The sequence below is a fragment of the Psittacula echo genome (assembly GCF_963264785.1).
Source record: "Psittacula echo genome assembly, chromosome: 5".
Taxonomy (NCBI): domain Eukaryota; kingdom Metazoa; phylum Chordata; class Aves; order Psittaciformes; family Psittacidae; genus Psittacula; species Psittacula echo.
The window spans coordinates 59,372,481-59,390,485 of record NC_137739.1 but is presented as its reverse complement, the minus strand read 5'-3'; the positions used below and the strand labels follow the sequence as shown (position 1 = coordinate 59,390,485).

Genomic DNA, 18,005 nt, shown 5'->3' with positions numbered 1-18,005 from the left:
AAGATTGCGTTATATGGGAGATACGCTGTTTGAGAAAATCCTCTTTTGATAGAGAGGCCCATTTTTTCTCTAGACAAAAACATTAAAGTGGGATATTCTGCATACTGTTCTTGGAGTTGTGGTGTTCTCTTTGCACTTGTTTATAAATAAGTGCTTTAATTCCTGTCCAAAGCACCTGTTAAATGCTAAATTTTCCTCCATTTTGGTTTTTATTCCATTACACTCTCTAATACAATCTGATGAATCTGACTTGCTGCTTTCTGGGTTTCACAATTTGTTCTACAGTCCCTCCAAGAAAACAGGGAGACACCAAGAGATGAACTGTCAGCGGTTTCCATGCAAATTGGTGAAGAAACATGAGCTCTCATCCTGTCTATGGGACTTGTGTAAATGGCTTTACTAAGGCTTTAGTTGTGAAGTTGTCCCATGCTGAGATGAAAAGGCTTCACAAGATGGTCGTAAACTTTCTGAAATAAAATAAAAACAATAACAAAACCCTGAAGGGATTCAGCAGAGGAATTCATGTGGAGGGAGGGGTTGGCAATGACAGAGGAATAGCAAGTCCTGTTAAGAGCAGGACAGAAGAACAGTTTGAAAAGGGTGAAGAGTGCAATGAGATGTCGACAGTTTCTGCTTATGGCATCCAAGTCCTGCTTTACTTCCAAGTCATGTTTCTCTATGACCTAGAATTCAGGTGCAGGGTTTTCTAAAAAGGAGTTGTTGGTTGAGCATGTTCCAGTTGAACTGAGAACCCCAGGTGGTATTTGCTGCACCTAGCAGAGGCAGCTATCTGGATGGTTCAGAGCTGCAAATAGCTGGACTTGCTGCTTTCCAATTTATACATGTTTACTTTCAGTCCTTTGTATGGTGGCTGGAAAATCCAGGGATGTGCTGTGCGTGTTATTGAAAAGAGCGACTTGACTATCAAAACCACCAACACGAGAATTAACTGGAGTGGTTTGGCAAAGTTGTTTGTTCCATTCCTCCCTCCCTCATGATTTGTCAGAAGTTACATTAACGTGAAGAAAATATTTCTGCCTAACTGGTTGTAGTAAACAGATGCACTATAAATTAATTTCCTCCTTAATGTTTAAAAGGTTATGTCCTGTTCATTTTATGACTGATTAGTGTCATTGCACTAGAATGAGCAAGCATGATGAGATGATTAAGAGATTTTAAGAGACCTTAAAGTCATCTCACATTTGAAAATACAGTTTGTTACTTTCTGTGATTCGCTGCCTTAGAGGGCTCTCACGCTATCTGGGATTGTCAGGGTGTTGGTGTCTCTAAACAGAAGCGAACCATAATTAATTGTTTCCTGTAATCTAACTCATTGATTTTCTGTATTTGAGGTGATCCAGGGAACAGCTTTACTCCAGGGATTAATTACAGAGAGAGAGTGAGAGTGTGTATACACTCATGAACATATTTTTGCTAGTTAATACTAATGAGGAGTTTTTGCAGCCGCATGGCAGATACTGATTCAACTGGAAGGTGGATTACACAGGATGTGACAGATAAACATGCACATCTTAAGCAGCTTCTTTTGGTGCCCTCAAAGATTGTGCTCTTAGTGAATAATCTCCATTTTTGCGGTTGCCCACTAGCGGATGGACCCCCCAGAACATAGAATCATGGAATAGTTAGGGTTGGAAAGGACCTTAAGATCATCTAGTTCCAACCCCCCTGCCATGGGCAGGGACACCTCACACTAAACCATGTCACCCAAGGCCTCATCCAGCCTGGCCTTGAACACCACCAAGGATGGAGCATTCACAACCTCCCTGGGCAACCCATTCCAGTGCCTCACCACCCTCACAGGAAAGAATTTCGTCCTTACATCCGATCTAAACTTCTTCCCCTGTTTAAGTTTTAACCCGTTCCCCTTGTCCTGTCACTGCAGTCCCTGATGAATAGTCCATCCCCAGCATTCTTGCAGGCCCCCTTCAGATACTGGAAGGCTGCTATGAGGTCTCCACGCAGCCTTCTCTTCTCCAGGCTGAACAGCCCCAACTTTCTCAGCCTATCTTCATATGGGAGGTGCTCCAGTCCCCTGATCATCCTCGTGGCCCTCCTCTGACTTGATCCAACAGTTCCATGTCCTTTTTATGTTGAGGACACCAGAACTGTACACAATACAGTTATACACAATACACAATACAATACTCCAAGTGAGGTCTCACGAGAGCAGAGTAGAGGGGCAGGATCACTTCCTTCGACCTGCTGGTCACGCTCCTCTTGATGCAGCCCAGGATACAGTTGGCTTTCTGGGCTGTGAGTGCACACTGAAGCCGGCTCATGTTCATTTTTTCATCGACCAACACCCCCAAGTCCTTCTCTGCAGGGCTGCTCTGAATCTCTCCTTTGCCCAACCTGTAGCTGTGCCTGGGATGCTCCGACCCAGGTGTAGGACTTTGCACTTGGCATGGTTAAACTTCATAAGGCTGGCATCAGCCCACCTCACAAGCGTGTCGAGGTCCCTCTGGATGGCATTCCTTCCCTCCAGCATATCAACCGAACCACACAGCTTGGTGTCATCGGCAAACTTGCTGAGGGTGCACTCAATCCCACTGTCCATGTCACCGACAAAGACGTTGAACAAGACCGGTCCCAACACCGATCCCTGAGGGACACCACTCGTTACTGGTCTCCAGACGGACATTGAGCCATTGACCACAACTCTTTGTGTGCAGCTATCCAGCCAGTTCTTTATCCACCGAGTGGTCCACCCATCAAATTGATGTCTCCCCAGTTTAGAGAAGAGCTGCTGATCTTAGATTCAGCATTCGAGTCATTCAAGTCACATTCAAGTCAGAAAGACTTCATTAAGAACCTCAGCCTTCTCCAAATCCAGGGTAGCCAGTTCTCCCGATATCTTCTGGAGGGGGCCGGTGTTGTCCCTAGTCTGTTTTTTTTTTGCTACTTACCTATAGAATCTCTTCCTGTTATCCTTAACATCCCTAGCCAAGTTTAAATCTAACTGGGCCTTAGCTTTCCTAACCTGGTCCCTAGCTTCCCGGACAACATCCCTGTATTCTTCCCAGCCCGCCTGTCCTTGCTTCCACCTTCTATAAGCCTCTTTTTTCCTTTGAAGTTTCCTCAGCAGCTCCTTATCCATCCAAGGAGGTCTCCTGGCCCTCCTGCTGCACTTCCTTCTAGTTGGGATGCAACACTCCTGAGCTTGGAGCAGGTGATCCTTGAATAACAACCAAGAGTCTTGGGCCCCCCTGCCCTCTAGGGCTGTATCCCATGGAACCTTACTAAGCAGGCTCCTGAAGAGGCCAAAGTCTGCTCTCTTGAAGTCCAGGGCAGGGAGCTTGCTGCACGCTCTTCTCACTGTCCCGAGGATCTCGAATTCGACCATCTCGTGGTCGCTGCAACCAAAGCTGCCCTGGAGCGTCACATTTCCAACGAGCCCTTCCCTGTTGGTGAGCACGAGGTCAAGCATGGCACCTCTCATTGTTGGCTCCTCTATTACTTGCAGAAGGAAGTTGTCTTCCACACAATCAAGGAACCTCCTGGATTGCTTGTGCTGGGCTGTACCTTCACTCCAACAGATGTCAGGATGATTGAAGTCTCCCATGAGAACAAGGGCCTGTGAGCGTGAGGCTGTTCCTATCTGTCTGTAGAGCGCTTTATCCACAGATTTCTCTTGATCAGGCGGTCTGTAACAGATCCCCACAGTAATGTCCCCCATTGCTGCTCTCCCTTTCACCCTGACCCACAAAGTCTCTATTGACTGCTCACCCGTCCCCAGACAGAGTTCCATACTCTCCGGCCTATCCCTAACATAAATAGCAACACCCGCTCCCCACCTGCCAGGCCTGTCTTTTCTAAAGAGCCTGTAACCTTCCATTCCAACACTCTAGTCGTAGGGTCCATCCCACCATGTTTCTGTGATGCCTACTATATCATACTCCCGCAGTCGTGCACACATCTCTAATTCCTCTTGTTTGTTTCCCGTGCTACGGGCGTTTGTATAGAGGCACCTGAGCCGAGCTCCAAATGAAGCCGGCTCATTGGATGGAGGGGCTGGAATATCTCTGCATCGCTCCGAGCATTTATTGTAGGTGCTGGCAACTGACTGGGTGTGTTGGGATGGAATGATGCCCCCCTCCCCAACACATCTCGTTTAAAGAAACCTTGACCAGCCTGGCAAGCCTCCTACCAAAACCTCTCTTCCTCTTCTTTGCCAGATCAGCTCTACCAGCCCCCAGTAGACCTGGCCTACCAACTTGGGTCCTGTATTCAAAACACCCAAACCCCTGACTATGGCACCACCCTTTTAACCATTTATTAACCTGGCCAATCCTCCTACCTATTTTAAGGTCCTCCCCTGTATCCTGGAGAATTGATGAAAAGACAACCTGAGCTCCAGAGCCCCTAACCACCTCTCCCAGGGCTCTGTAGTCCTTCTTTATGTTCTCCAGGCTACTTCTATCAACATCGCTAGCACCCACGTGGATCACTAGAAGTGGGTAATAGTCCGTGGGACTCACTAGAGCAGGCAGCCTCTCTGCAACATCCCTGATCCGTGCCCCAGGTAGGCAGCACACCTCCCTCGAGACCGGGTCAGGCCGACAGGTGAGTGCCTCTGTCCCTTTCAAAGTAGGGTCCCCTACCACTATGACCCGCCTCTTTTTCCTGGCAGCACCAGTAGTGATCTTCTTTACCGGTGCACCAGCCGGTTGTTTCTGGTGCAAGTGACCTTCCTTCTTAGCCCCCTGCAGGACAGCAAAGAGGTTCTGGGTGGGGACAACAGCTTTAGGAGGAAGCCCCTTGCTTTTAATTGTCCTCTTCCTCTTTTTTTTGTTGTTTTTTGTTGTTACTATTTCCCAGCTTCCTGGGTTGACAGCCTCCTCCTCTCCTCCGTGAGCTACAGTGGACGCTTGAGGCCCCTGCACAGTTTGGGCCTGCAGCAAGCAGTCCTGCTTCCTCTCAGCTTCCCTGACATCTTGCAGCCTATTCACAGCATCCCGCAGCTCAGCCACCTGCTGCAGGAGGACCTCCACCAGGGAGCACCGAGTGCAGCCCTGCCCCCTGGGCACCGTTCCCTCAGGAGACCAGTGCAGGCACTCTCTACACTCCAAGCTCTGCACTGCAGCCTCCCCTCTCATCGGCTCTGCCTGGGTGCCTAAGCTGGCCACCGCGAGGGCAGCCAGAGCAGAGCTCCCAGACCGGGCCCTGGTCATACGGCGAGTACTCACCATCCCGCTCACCTGCCAACGCAAACTGCCACGCAAACTGCCTCGACCCGCCCTGGTCGCTGCACTCCTGGTCGCTTGCGCTCTCAGGGGCAGGTTTTTAACCAGTCAGAGCTGGTGCCGCTCCTCTTAGTTTGTCAAGGAGAGAGCTTACAGTCCCACTGGTTGTTAAACTAGAGTTGCTCAATGAGGGGCACAGAGGCCTGCTGATTTGTCCTATTTGGTTTTATTCTTTAACTTTCTTGAGTTTTACCAAGAGAGAGTGAATGGCCTAGACACTCTCTCTAGGCTTCTGTGTTCTGGCACAAGGTTGTTACCAAACTGCTGTTCAAATGCACCATGCGGAAACAGTAAATGTAGATACTTGCAACTTTTTGTGACTATTCACATTCATAACAATTTTTTCCAACCTTCCCCAAACAAAGTTACAGCAGATAAAGCCAGTATCTCATTGCCAGTATCTCAGATACAGAAGCCAGTATCTCATTGCAAAAGCAGTTGCCTGCCCACCTTCACCTTTCTTCATGCAGCCTTTATTTCTACACCTCTGCTTTCTGCCATGAATTCCAAAGTGAAAAGCAGAGTGTTTAAGCCCTGTCTTACTGAGTCGCATCCAATTTCTGCACAAACAGCTGAGGAGAAGCAGCAAATAGAAGGAAACTTAGACCAGGGAAGCTGATATCTGATGAAATAACAGTGCTGTAAGACAGTTTCTGGAAGAGTAGTCTCCTTGGTAGAGATAAAAACTTCATCAGTCGTATAAGGAATTGCTGGCTTAAAGGTAGAAGGGTGACTTCTCACTATAAATTATGTGATGGTCAGCTTTTCTTACTGATCTCCTTCATTCATGCAGGTATTACTGTAACTTGAGAGAATTATTAGAATATTATTAAGTACAATATTAGTATTCTCAACAGCCTGAACAGCTGTTCAGAGAGGTAAGGATTAGGGCTGAAGATGCACACTGGATTTTATTTCCCATTGCAGGTAGGAGGTTTATTTTTCTGCTAAGATGAAAGTGGCTAAAGATAATTTAAAAATGAGTCACAATGAAGTCGTCTGAGTATTTGTTTACAGTTAGATTTGCAGAACGTGTGAAATTCATTATTTCATAGCTCTGCTTTGAAAACATTAAGTAGAATATACTGGGGGTTGGGTGCTGTAGTTACTGCTACTGTAAAAGTAACTAGGGGTGCTCTTCTTTTGAAGCCCAGACAAGTACAGATCACACAGTTTCCAGCCACAGTTCAGTGGGGCATCTTCATTTTGGCTGTAAAGAGAGAAGAGACTCCTGCAGCATAAATATCTGTGAGGTCTCGTTTGCTCCACCGCTTGAATTTGAGGCTTTGTTGAGTTGAAGACTTCTCTGGAATAAATGAAAAATTCCCATCTTCTGCTGACTGGATGAGGCTGATAAGATAGAATTCAGTCAAACTCATGGCATTCACTTTGAATTTACTGTACAGTGGGAGCCATATTATAATTATGCTTTTCATTTTCTCTGCATCCAACCTGAGGCATTTGGGATCTCTTTAGGGGAAACACTGTATGGTTGTTGTAGGTGCAGCTAATGTGAGTCATTGATGAGGTGTGGGCTGTCAGGGGCCTGGAACTGAGAGGTGGGGCATCAAGGAGTTGGTCCTGGTCTGCCACCATTTACTGACTCTTTTGGAGGTATGTTGGTATCTCTGCATGTATGTTTTCCTTTACGGGAATGGAAATTGTATTTCTATAGCTCTGTGGGTGGTAGGATTGAGCTAGATGATACCTCTACAGTGCATCTGAATGCAAAAAAAATGCTACATTCTCTTACCTCTTTTGTTACATCTTCAGGCTCAGACTGTGAAGTGAAACAGCCAAGTGTTAGATGCTGTAGTTTCATGTGTGTTGGTCTGTACCTCCCCCATTCCTAAAATACAGCTCTAAGTGCTTCAAACTGAGTAATCACAGAAATGTGAATGAGTGAAAACTGACAAATTTTTATACTAAATTTTTTATGCATTAGCAGGTTATTTCTAAAATTGTATCTCTGAGGATAACTTGATACTTATGTATTGAACTTTCATGTTGTTAATAGAACACCCACAAACTGCCTGTCATTCATCTTGTGAGCACCTTGCATGCTGTGCAGTATGATACTCAGGCACTGGTCATCTGGGGCACAAGAGCGTAATCATTGAATGCAGGACTTGTAGTAGATATGCATGAAGAGGTAGAATTGAGATAAAAGAAGTGTAATTAGGGCTTTCCAAATATGTGAGTATTTTACTTCTGTTTTATTATTATTTATTGTCATGTGTTCTGCTTTTATGTAACTGTCTGACATACATATCAAACACTTTGGTGTATGGCTGTGACTGGAAATCTCTGCACACTACTCCGCAGCAGTGCTGCAGAGCCTGTAAGTACATTAAACTTCCCAGGGAAAAACACCTTCAGCATCTGGGAAAGGTTAAATGTTCCAGGGGAGAGGTTAAACATTCGATTGTCCTCTGCTGCTGTAATTCCAGAAGCCAGATTAGTTCTGAATCATCTGAACCACATTCATTCAAGATTAATGAGAAAGACCAAGTACGGAAAATTTCAGCTGGTAAGCTCCTTGGCTTTGAGTAAGTGGTGGAGAGGAAGTTCATACTGGCAGCAGCCTGCAGGTCATGCTTAGTTTTGAATTTCCTTAGTACTTAAATCAGTGAAATGGGGAATCGCACCATACTGGATAAACAAGAATTTCAGCAGACAGTGTGAAGCATTTGTGGGGTGGGACACATGCTTAAAGGCCTCCTCTTCCTTCTGCCCATCTGTTTCTGTTTCGTTGGAGATCAGATTTGCCCTTTTGTGCATGCACATTTATAACGTTGTGAATGTTTGAGGTACAGTGGTGTATTTAAAATGAACAAGTGGCATATTCTCACTAATGGGTGACAAGCCATTCTAGCAGAGATGTGCACATCGCTAATCTCAAGTCCAGTTGACTGATAGGCCATGGTTAAGCCATGGTTAGAAATCTGAGTGAGAGACTGATATAGAAAGTATGTATGAAATTCAGCTAGGTGTACCAGGAAAGCTGTTTGAAGTTCTGCAGAAATAATAAACGGAGAGTTCAGGACTAGAATAACAGAAATAAATTGGATGACCTTGGGCTTTTTAAAAATTGAATCAGTTTCAATTTGGGAGAAATGCTTCTTTTAGTAGAGCTTTATATTATTATGCCTGGGTGGCAACAGTGCAGCTTCACTGTGGTTCAGTTGCTCAGGTGGTCGGCATGGAAGTTCTCTAGAACCTTGTGTGTGCTGTAGCATTAACTATGATTCATATCAAGTTGGAAATGCAGGTGAACCTTGCCAATAAAGGCAATTGCTAGGACTTATTTATTTTCTGGAATCTGAAGTTAAAGACTTTTTTTCCCTTCCAGTGCAGTTCTAATCAAGTAAAACAAGAATAGGAAGGAACCTCTTCTTCCCCATCTCTTGTTTTGGAGCAAAGTGAAGGCTATTAATAAAAAAACTGGAGCGCTCCATTCCTATTTTTGTGGAACAGAAGAGAATCAAACTTCTCCCCATTGGCCAGGTCATCATTTGATGCTGCTGTGGCCCAAAAGAGACCACAGTCCTCTGTGGTCTCAGAAGTCAGTGGCTGTCTGTAAATAGGATCTTGTACTCATCTGGGCTTCAGGGAGCTGACCTGCAGTGCCTGAATAAGCTGGCACAGGCAGGCTCCGTAGCACATGAGCAAGTTTAGGTAACTCTGAAGTTTCCTCAGCCTCATGACCGCCACTTTTTCATCCAGTGATAGGTAGTCTAGGAACAATTTAATAGCAGTTGTGAAATAAGGAGAAACACAGGTGCACTACAGCATGTGAAGTAACCTACAGTGGTTTTCCTCACTTCAGGATAAGGAAAGCAGGAACAAGTATAAACCTATGCTCTAAGAGGGAGCTGTGTTGTTCTTTCTTTAACTACAAGCACTTCAAAAGACTATTCCCTCACCTATTGTGTTGCCACTTAACAGTTTTTTATTCCTCCCAGAGATATGTAGACTGTGTCAGTAAGAATTTATTTCTGGTTTTAACACAAAAGAAGAAAAATGAAACTGAGACTGAAAGGATGAAGTGACTTGCCTGGAGTCACTGTGTGATTCAGTGGTAGAAACAGAATGAGAACTGGGGGTTGATAGCAGGCATTTCCCAATTACCATTTTCCATAACAAATCTTTTTTCTTAATTAGAAGTAACACGGGACAATTGTCTCACCATGCATTTCCAAATATATCTGGACTTTTTCCTGTTTCAGTATTCAGCCTGGAATTGTAATGTGTTCACAATAATTGTGTGAATAATTGTAATATTTAAACACAGATTAGTAAGAAATCTGGTTTTTGCACTATGGCTGACCTTCAAATAGCCATCTCTTTTAAAACAACAACTCTCTAGAAATTATGATGTTTTTATTTGTTTGAAGAACAAATCCACCATTATTGTCCATAAATACATATTCATCTCTTGGCAAAGACCAAAAGTCTGGCTGAAGTGTCTCACCAAGGGGACAGGAAAGCTTCATGCATCACGTCCGCAAAGGGGTCTTTTGAGCACCACAGCAGAGTCATTGATGGGCTGCAAGACACATCACAATGTTTTTCCTGGAATTAAGAATTACTCTTTTAATTCCTAATTCTAGAAATTTGAGCAGCTTTTTAATACTTTTTTTGTTTTCCCCTTTCTCTCCCTCTCTCTGTTTTCTTGCTTAATTACTTAAGTGGTGACAGTGGCAGGAGAGTGGCTTTGGCTAGCTGGAGAACATAAAGATTTGGCCAACTTTCCACTTCATCCTTCAAAAAGTAATGTTAAGTTTTATATTCAGACATTTTGCTCATGAATAGTTTTCCTGAGCAACTTTCCTTTTGTCTTTAGTAAAAATTTAGATGTAATCCCTCTGGCAGCCATGTCATATAGAAAACTCATTTAGAGTGCACAAGAGATCAAAATTTTATTGTTCACTTGAAAATGTGTTAGGCACCCTAGAGAAACCAGGAAAGACTCCATCTAGGAGCTTAAAGTCTCAATCCCACATGTTGCAGTAAGGGAGAGATACCGAGAGACAATAAAAGTGGGAATTGCCAAGGAAAGAGAAGCATTACCAGAATATTAGATCAGCCTTCATAAATTAAAAATTAGTATTATGAATTCATAAATCTCTTCAAGAATAATGTTTTGTCAGTTATGGAAAATTTGAGAAGATGGAGTAATGGGTTTATATATTTAAAATCTCTAAAGTAATCAGTTTTCATTAAAATCAGGGAATACCCTAGCATGCGCCTTCCAGGTATTTTTTAATGTATTGTCATTAGCCCAGGTTAGTGGAGGCTTTTTGCCTTTGATTGCAGAGGAAGCTTGCTTGCCTGTTGCTAGGTGATTGCTAATTGTGATATTAACTGCCAGCAAGCTGCTGGCAGGGATTATACATTTTCTTTTCCTTGTTAACAGAATGCATGTGTTAGAGGTGCAGTGTTATCTAAATGCTTCTGTACTGCTCAAAATTTATAATGGGAGTGATAAATCTTTAATACAATTATGGTTATGTACCCTGTGTAGAGCATGAGTCCCTCTTTGCAGTGCAATACTCTTGTTAGCCCCCATCCAGTAATGGCATTAAAGTTGAATGTAGAAAACAGAACTGATAGGGCAACAGAAGTTTCTGAGCTCTCCGGTGCAAACAGTGGAGAGCTGACAAGCGTTAGAGGAGCCTTCAACCAGAATGAGATGCTGTCTCTGTCCCATGTTCACTCTGCAAGCTCGTGGCAGTGTGGTTTGGACTGAGTGACTCCTCCCATGCGATCCAACAGCCGCTCCACAGACCACGTTTGTGCAGTGTGGGAGGCAAGGAGGATGCTCATGAATATTTCTCATGCCTTACACAAAGTAGCTGCTGTAAGGGAGTCCTATTCATCTTCCAGCATCAAGGGATGCTGTATTCCCACAGAAGTATACTTCTTCAGCTTTTTTTTTTTTCCCTCAGTTACCACCTAATCCTAAAATAACTTCTCAAGGAATGCTAAAAATTATACTCTTCCAGCTTAGTTGGACATCTGTTTAAATACGTTAGAGTAGCAATCTGTGTCCAGCTTTCATTGGGAGCTCAAAGTACTTGTCAAGAGTATCATTCTCTGCTGCCACTAGATAGAGGCTTTCATGGGCACAAGCCAGATAAAGGCACCTACAGCTATTGTTATCTTAGCAAGTTGAGCATAAGAATAATTGTGATTTAGCTGCTTTTCAGAAACTTTTGGAGGTGGGTTTCTATGCCTGCCAAGATGCTCCATTGGCTACCCTTTAACAAAATGGTTTGTTGTTTCTAGGCTTGGTGTCCTTGACATTTCTGTCAGTCCACTATTTGTCAGATATGAATAGTTGGAAATGGAGTACTTACAGTGTGGGTACATCGATGCCTTCGTTCCTTCACCTGGCAGCTGCATCTTCTACTCCCAGGGGTTTTCAACTGTGTTGCTGTCCTCGTCACTGCTGCCGATCCCAGGGCAAAAGGTGGTGGTGCTCTCCCATCTACACATTGTGCATAACTGGGAACTTACTGCGCTTTTTGGAAGGGGAGAGTTGTATTTCTTCCTACCACACCCTTTTGCGAAATCCATGGATGCTGAGCTGGATGTAGAGGCGCTTCAGTCAACAATCTTTGCTTGCGCTCATCATTTTTGCCAGTAGTAAGGTCTAGAGAGGGGATCCTCTGTATCACTGCAACCTATTTGCTTACTGTGTTGTATTGTGTATATTGTGTGCATCAGCTTGTTAGCTTACAGCTGGCAGCAGTCATCTTTCTACCCTTTACTAAGATGTCCTGGCCTGTACTCCAAGCTTTCCTGAGAGTGACAGTGTGCTTTGATGCCAGTTACGTTCCAGCAGCTGAGCCCAAGTCACTTGGCCTTGGTGGGCCTAGGTGTGTGTAACACCTTCCCTGCCTCCCTGCTGAGCTTTCCTTCTTTGGGCTAATAGCTCTCAGCCTCAGATGAGAACTGGAGCGTAAGAGGGCTTTTTGTTTCCCCACCCTCTTTCTGTGTCTTCCTGCTTTACCATTACCCTCTGGACATACTTGATAACAGTCATTGGCCTATATTTATTGCCTGCCTTCTGTGTTTTCATCATCCCTTGATTGTGTCATGTAGTCCCACACAGTTGAATTTTTTTTGAATTTTTAGTTGTTTGGGGTTTTTAAATCTGTTAATTAGGCTTCTCTGACAGAGAGGCCTATGAGAGTTTTTGGCATAGTTGTGAAATACTGTAACTCTGAGAATTCCTACCCTGTCTTTATTTTAGTGCTTGGCTTTAAGAACTGCAGTCTCCTTGCTCTAATGTGGATTCCAGAAGACAAAGGATTTTTATTTCCTTTTTCAAGTCTCTTGAAGTCCATGCACTTTTTAAAGATCTGTGTAGATGTGTGACATACATTTTGATGGAAATACTTAATTGAGGGAGCTCACACGTTACTGGTTCTGTATGCCCTGGGAGCTCCTGTTTGGGCTGGCTGGCTGCCATGAACCCTGGCTGGCTGGCCAGCCAGCCTTCCCATCGGCTTGTTTTCCAGCACAAATGGTGTCCCAATCAACACATTCCCATGGAAGTATTTTAGATTTCAGCAAAGCAATATTTTCCTGTGGAGAAGCCTTCTCTCAGGAAGATCCCTGCTAACCCTCAGTCAGGCAGCTTCCCATGCTCAGGGCCCTGTGGCACAATGAAGTTTCTTACTGGTTGTGTCATCAGAGGACAAACAGTTCGTCACTTGCCTTGGCCGGAAATTGAGTCCCACTTGTCCTCACAAATTGGTAGCTAATCCCTAAGAAAGGCTGGGTTTGATCAGGGGTAGCTCCTAGTTCCAGGCATGCCATTTCATATGAGCAGACGCTCATGGGTTAAAACACTGTTAGTGGTTTTCAGCAAGCATGTGAATACTTCATTTGCTCCCTGCAATGGTGCACAGATGCCGCAGTGACAATGACTGTGCTTCAGAAGGAGGTGCATCTTGCACTGGCTGGACTGGATGCAAACGTGCACCCCCAGATCCTGTTTTATGCATTTGCTACTGAATACTTTTGCAGCCTGGATATCCCTTTGGCTGAGGGTATGCTTGAGATGATAGTATTTTCTGCAAATCAAAGTCATGGTCCTTGTCAGGTAGCTGTTGGTGTTTCACATGTCATCTTATTGATAAACTATACTGATTCATGTTCTTCCAAGATATTTGTTTGAAATCTCAGCTCTTCATGATTGATCCAGGTCCACCTCATGCCCAGCCCCCACCAAGTGCTTTGTGCTCAACTGCTGCTAGGAGTTAAGTCAGTCCAAACCTGAGCATAACAAAAAAACATTAGGCCACGTGTCACTTCGCACTGATGTAGGAGTTCAAACTAGTTACTGCTTTTCTTCCACTAGGTGTGTGGGGATTTAGTCAAGATTAAATATTACTTTAGTCAGTGAGTTTAGTTGATAAGTTTTGAGGAAAACTCTGCCATCAGTAATGCTAATTGTATAAATACTAATCTTATGGCATGTATTGATGACAAAAGAAAATTCTAAAACCAGTTTTGCATTTTTATTTTGCTCAAATGTGGAATATGCTGCTACTTCTGAGCGAGAGCCAGCCACTCGTCTGAGTAGCTTACACTGAAGAAACAATTTGTTTGAAAAAATGCCTGGGATGGACCAGATTTTTTTTGTTGTAGACGATCTTTAGAAGAATGAACTTCTTCAAATGGTTTCTTAATCTGGAACAGGAAGGAAGCAGCTTCTGAGCACTTTGAGAGATAGTGTAACTCTATAATTTCTTAACTTGAAATATGTTTTAATAATTAATACGCTCTGAGACTTCTTGTGCAAAAGTTTGCGAGCAGAAAGAGAATTCATCCAACACAGATCAGGCATAGCTAAACTTCATCAAAGCTCTGGAGTTCTGCAAACACAGAAGTTTGTTGTTTGAAGGGCTTGACCAGTTGCTGCAGTACACTATTTACATGCTTGAATTCTTCAGCTTCCTTCCCTGGGAAGGCACAGTTAATTTTCTCAGTTCATGTGGGTTTGTGCTGAATCAGATGGAGTTTTTATGAGAGCCTTAGGCCTTTTTTGAAGTTGGAGAATAAGATAAATCACTATGGCTTTGTTTCTGTAGTGGAGACATTTTGTCTATTCAAATATATAGGCTTTTCTCTCCCCTTTCTTTAACCCTCTTCCACCCACATACAGGCATGCAGAAGCCTGGGAGTAGTTTTTTTTTGTGTCTTAGTTTCAGAATGTTACCATTTTTTCCTTAGACTTTTGAAAGGCATATAGTTGCCATACTGTGATTTCTGTGGCATATTTGTACAGTATGAAGATTATTCTATGGCTTTCCACTTGTAGCTTGATGTGTCCTGTCCCAGAGATCATCCTGGACTCCAATGCTCTATAAAACCTTGAGGCTATCCTACAGGAGTGTGAATGCCTTCAGCAGCTCTTGACCTTCATGTGAGTTGAGGAGCTATACTTGAAGAGCTGGTGCTTACTACAAGGAATGCAAACAATTGGTTACGTTAAGCCCTATGAAGTGAGCGTGCGTGTTCAGACGAGTGCATGCCCCAATGCGCTCCAGCACTCCAGAATGCAGACCTACTTAACTACTTCTTGGTCATTTTGCACGCTCGCTGTCCCTCAACTCCCCTTTTTGTTCAGGATTATTGAAGGCTTTTATTACTCATGTAATTGCTTTGGATCCTTTTACAGTCTGTATTTTAGCACAGTGAAGTTTTCATACATTAGCATGACAGTCTGCAGAATAATTGTGAAAAGCAGTGTGGTTTTTATATATGGCATTCTATCAGAACTTTGCTAATGCTGTCAATGTAATAGACAACATCTGTTTTACATTTCATTGCATTTTGTATAGTGGTAGTCAACTCAAGAGGAGACAAAAGTAACTTTGAACAGAAATGGCATGGGGGGCTTGCCTCACAGTTTCCATCCAGAGAGGAAGGTGGCTTACCTTAAAAAGGCAGGGTGCCTTACAGCAATCTTATCAAAGGATATTTAGTCCCTTTTAATTTGTGCTTGAATTTGGGCATAGGACAATTATTTATATGTTGATGACATAGTTTCATGATACAAATGTCAGTAAAAGCTCAGTATATTAAAATGCCTGTGACTGTCTTCGAGATTTAGAGGATTTTAAAACCTGTTTCATAACCGCAGGCAGGACCCCCTGGCACTCTCTCTTCTACTTGCCTTGACAACACTGCAAAAAATCTTTCCATGTTTTCAGTTATTTCCCTTAGGTGCTGTGCTCTTTGAAATACTTGCTGTGCCTGAGTCCTGGTATGTGATCAGTGAACTCCTACAGGTACTGCCTCTCCCATCGAGGACTCCGCAGCCGGTAGGAGCAGTGGTGTCCATGCTCTTGCTCTGGGCAGCACTGCCTGTGGAATGGCCTGGAAGAGCAAGCTGTGCTGTAGTGGAGAGATGGGCACGCCTGGCCAACAGTTACTGTTGAGATTTCCTTCTGCGTGCAGGGAGTTTGGTCCTTCTGCCGACAAGACAGGGCTGTGGCAGGAGAGCTGTTGTGGTGTGCTGGTAAGGGTGCAGCCGTGCTCCTGTGCCCTTACAGGAGAGGACGGGTGCAGGCAGCCATGAAGCACTTCCTCACAGCCTCCTCTCTTCTTCGACTCCCCGACACTGCAGAGGTTATTGGAGTGAAGGATACACAGTCCTACTGCTCACAGCACCGTGGGGCTGCTCTGAGGCAACGAAGGAAACAAGGTTTAGAGGTTCATACCGATGTTCCCTCCTCTTCCCTTTCCCACATTTGCATCTGTTCTTCACCTTCAGCTGCACTTGTCACGGAGGAGACCTCTCAGAGGCCATTGCGTTCAGGCAACTGCTGTGTGAGCAGGAGGCAAAGCAGAAGAGGAATGTGGTGGTGTCCTGAGTGCAGGGCAGAGTGCTCTCGTGGAAGCATGGAAACCACCTAGTGTCTGGCCAGGACCTTTCCGGTTTGATATGTTAGCTGGGGCAGTGTGTTGTTATGGCTGAGTAAAAGACCGAGAGATTTGGGCTTTTAGCAGATGGCTTTGCGAAAAGACATCTATTTTGCTGTACTGAGAATTCAGGAAATGTCTTTGACATTGACTTGGTTTTGCGTATTAGGGGGTTTTTATTTATTCCAAACTGCTTTTTTCTCTCTTCTTCTAAGAGAGTGTGGGTGTGTGCTTTGCTAAGGAGGTTCTTCCTTGCAAAGAGAATGTAAATCTTGAATTGAATTAACCTATTTTTAACATGAAATTTTAGAATCTTGCTTGAAGGCAAAAATGCCATGATGTTACATTAGCTTTAAAAAACAAAACAAAATTCAGTCAAACCTGTAATTGTTTAATGTAAATGAGATTTTCTTGACACTTATTTCTTCTTACCTTCAGCACATCAGGTCCGCCCATTTGGCCAGGAAGCACCTTTTTCAAGAGAAATGGAGCCCTTCTACAAGGTAGGTGATGGATATTACATCCTGAAGTAACTGTTCTACTTAATAAATACCTCTTACAAATTGCACAGCTTTTGTAATATTCACTGGGTAATAAGTAACCAAATGTTTTTTTGTTTCCTTTAACCTGTCTCCTTTATTGCGCATCTGGTGCCTTGAAAATGATGATTTACTACATACAGTGAGTGTAGTCTATGAAAGTTGCTGCTTTTTTGTCTTTCCTCAGGTTATTAATTTGCTTGCTGTAAAATATGGCAAATGGTGGTTTCGGTTTTTTTCTCCTTTGTGTGGATAAAGAGTGCCCAGAAGGAAATGTTCCGGGAACACTACCTTTAGCTCTGTAGATGAAGCAAGGCTGATTTTTGAGAGATCCTTTCTTTTACTACTTAACTGGGTTGGTAGCAAAATGTACCCAGAGGTAGGTAGCAGTTCTGTATTGGGGAAAACAGTGGCAAAGTATTTGTCTCAAGAAACCTACCATATTTAATAGTGCTTATATTCACAGAGGAATGTTAAATATTTTTTAGTTTTGATAGGTAAAGATTTTAGTCTTATCTTACTAGACTTTTAAAAATCATTATTCACTGCAAAGTGTGTTTATGTTTCTGCCATTGAGTACACAGAACTACCATTGCTGTTAATGGAAATGTCTTGGGAACACGGAAGGCTTTTTCCCCAGACTGAGTGCATTAGTGGTGCAAAAGTAACCTACACCGTTTAGGATGGTTTTATGATCTTTGCAAGTATTTGTCTATGAACTGTCTCAGTTTTGTGTTCATTCTTATGGTGCCAAGAGTTTTCTGGCCTTCTTTCTGGCAGAAGATGCTGTATAATGTTCTCCAGAACATTTATCCAGATCACCTAGGATGGAGCCTTACTGACAACTGGGCTCACAAGCAAATAATTGGCAGGCAGTACTGCTCACCTTCCACACACCAAAGTAATCCAGTATCTGTAGTTTACCTGGGAATATTTTTCAACTGATTCCTTGCATATAATAATATTCATTATTATATTATCTAATATCTAAGCTGACATTTGTTCAAACAAATATTTAATATATTAAAGCTTTTGGATTCTTTCTTACCTATAGGAGATGGATAAACAGTAGAGCTATGCAGCTTTTGGATTTAGTCTTGATAGGATAGATCTGCTACCTTTGCAGTCCTTCCTAATGGAAAGAACTAGGGGCAGTTTGTTGGTTTTTGTTTGGGTTTCGGGTTTTAGGACGGGGTGTTTTTTTTGTTTATTTTCAGTTGTTCAGTTCTGGTTTTAAATGTATACCTGCACAACACAG

The 18,005-nt window shown here is 43.4% G+C and overlaps 1 protein-coding gene across 7 annotated transcripts in view; it reads left to right on the top strand.

Moving 5' to 3' along the window:
- FOXN3 (forkhead box N3) overlaps window positions 1-18,005 on the top strand; it is a 223,139-nt gene that overhangs the window by 125,726 nt on the left and 79,408 nt on the right. For all 7 annotated transcript variants that reach the window (XM_080618998.1, XM_080619003.1, XM_080619002.1 and 4 more), the window contains exon 4: window positions 16,647-16,711. In XM_080618998.1, the coding sequence (XP_080475124.1) occupies window positions 16,647-16,711 (65 nt within the window). The remainder of the gene's footprint in view (window positions 1-16,646; window positions 16,712-18,005) is intronic.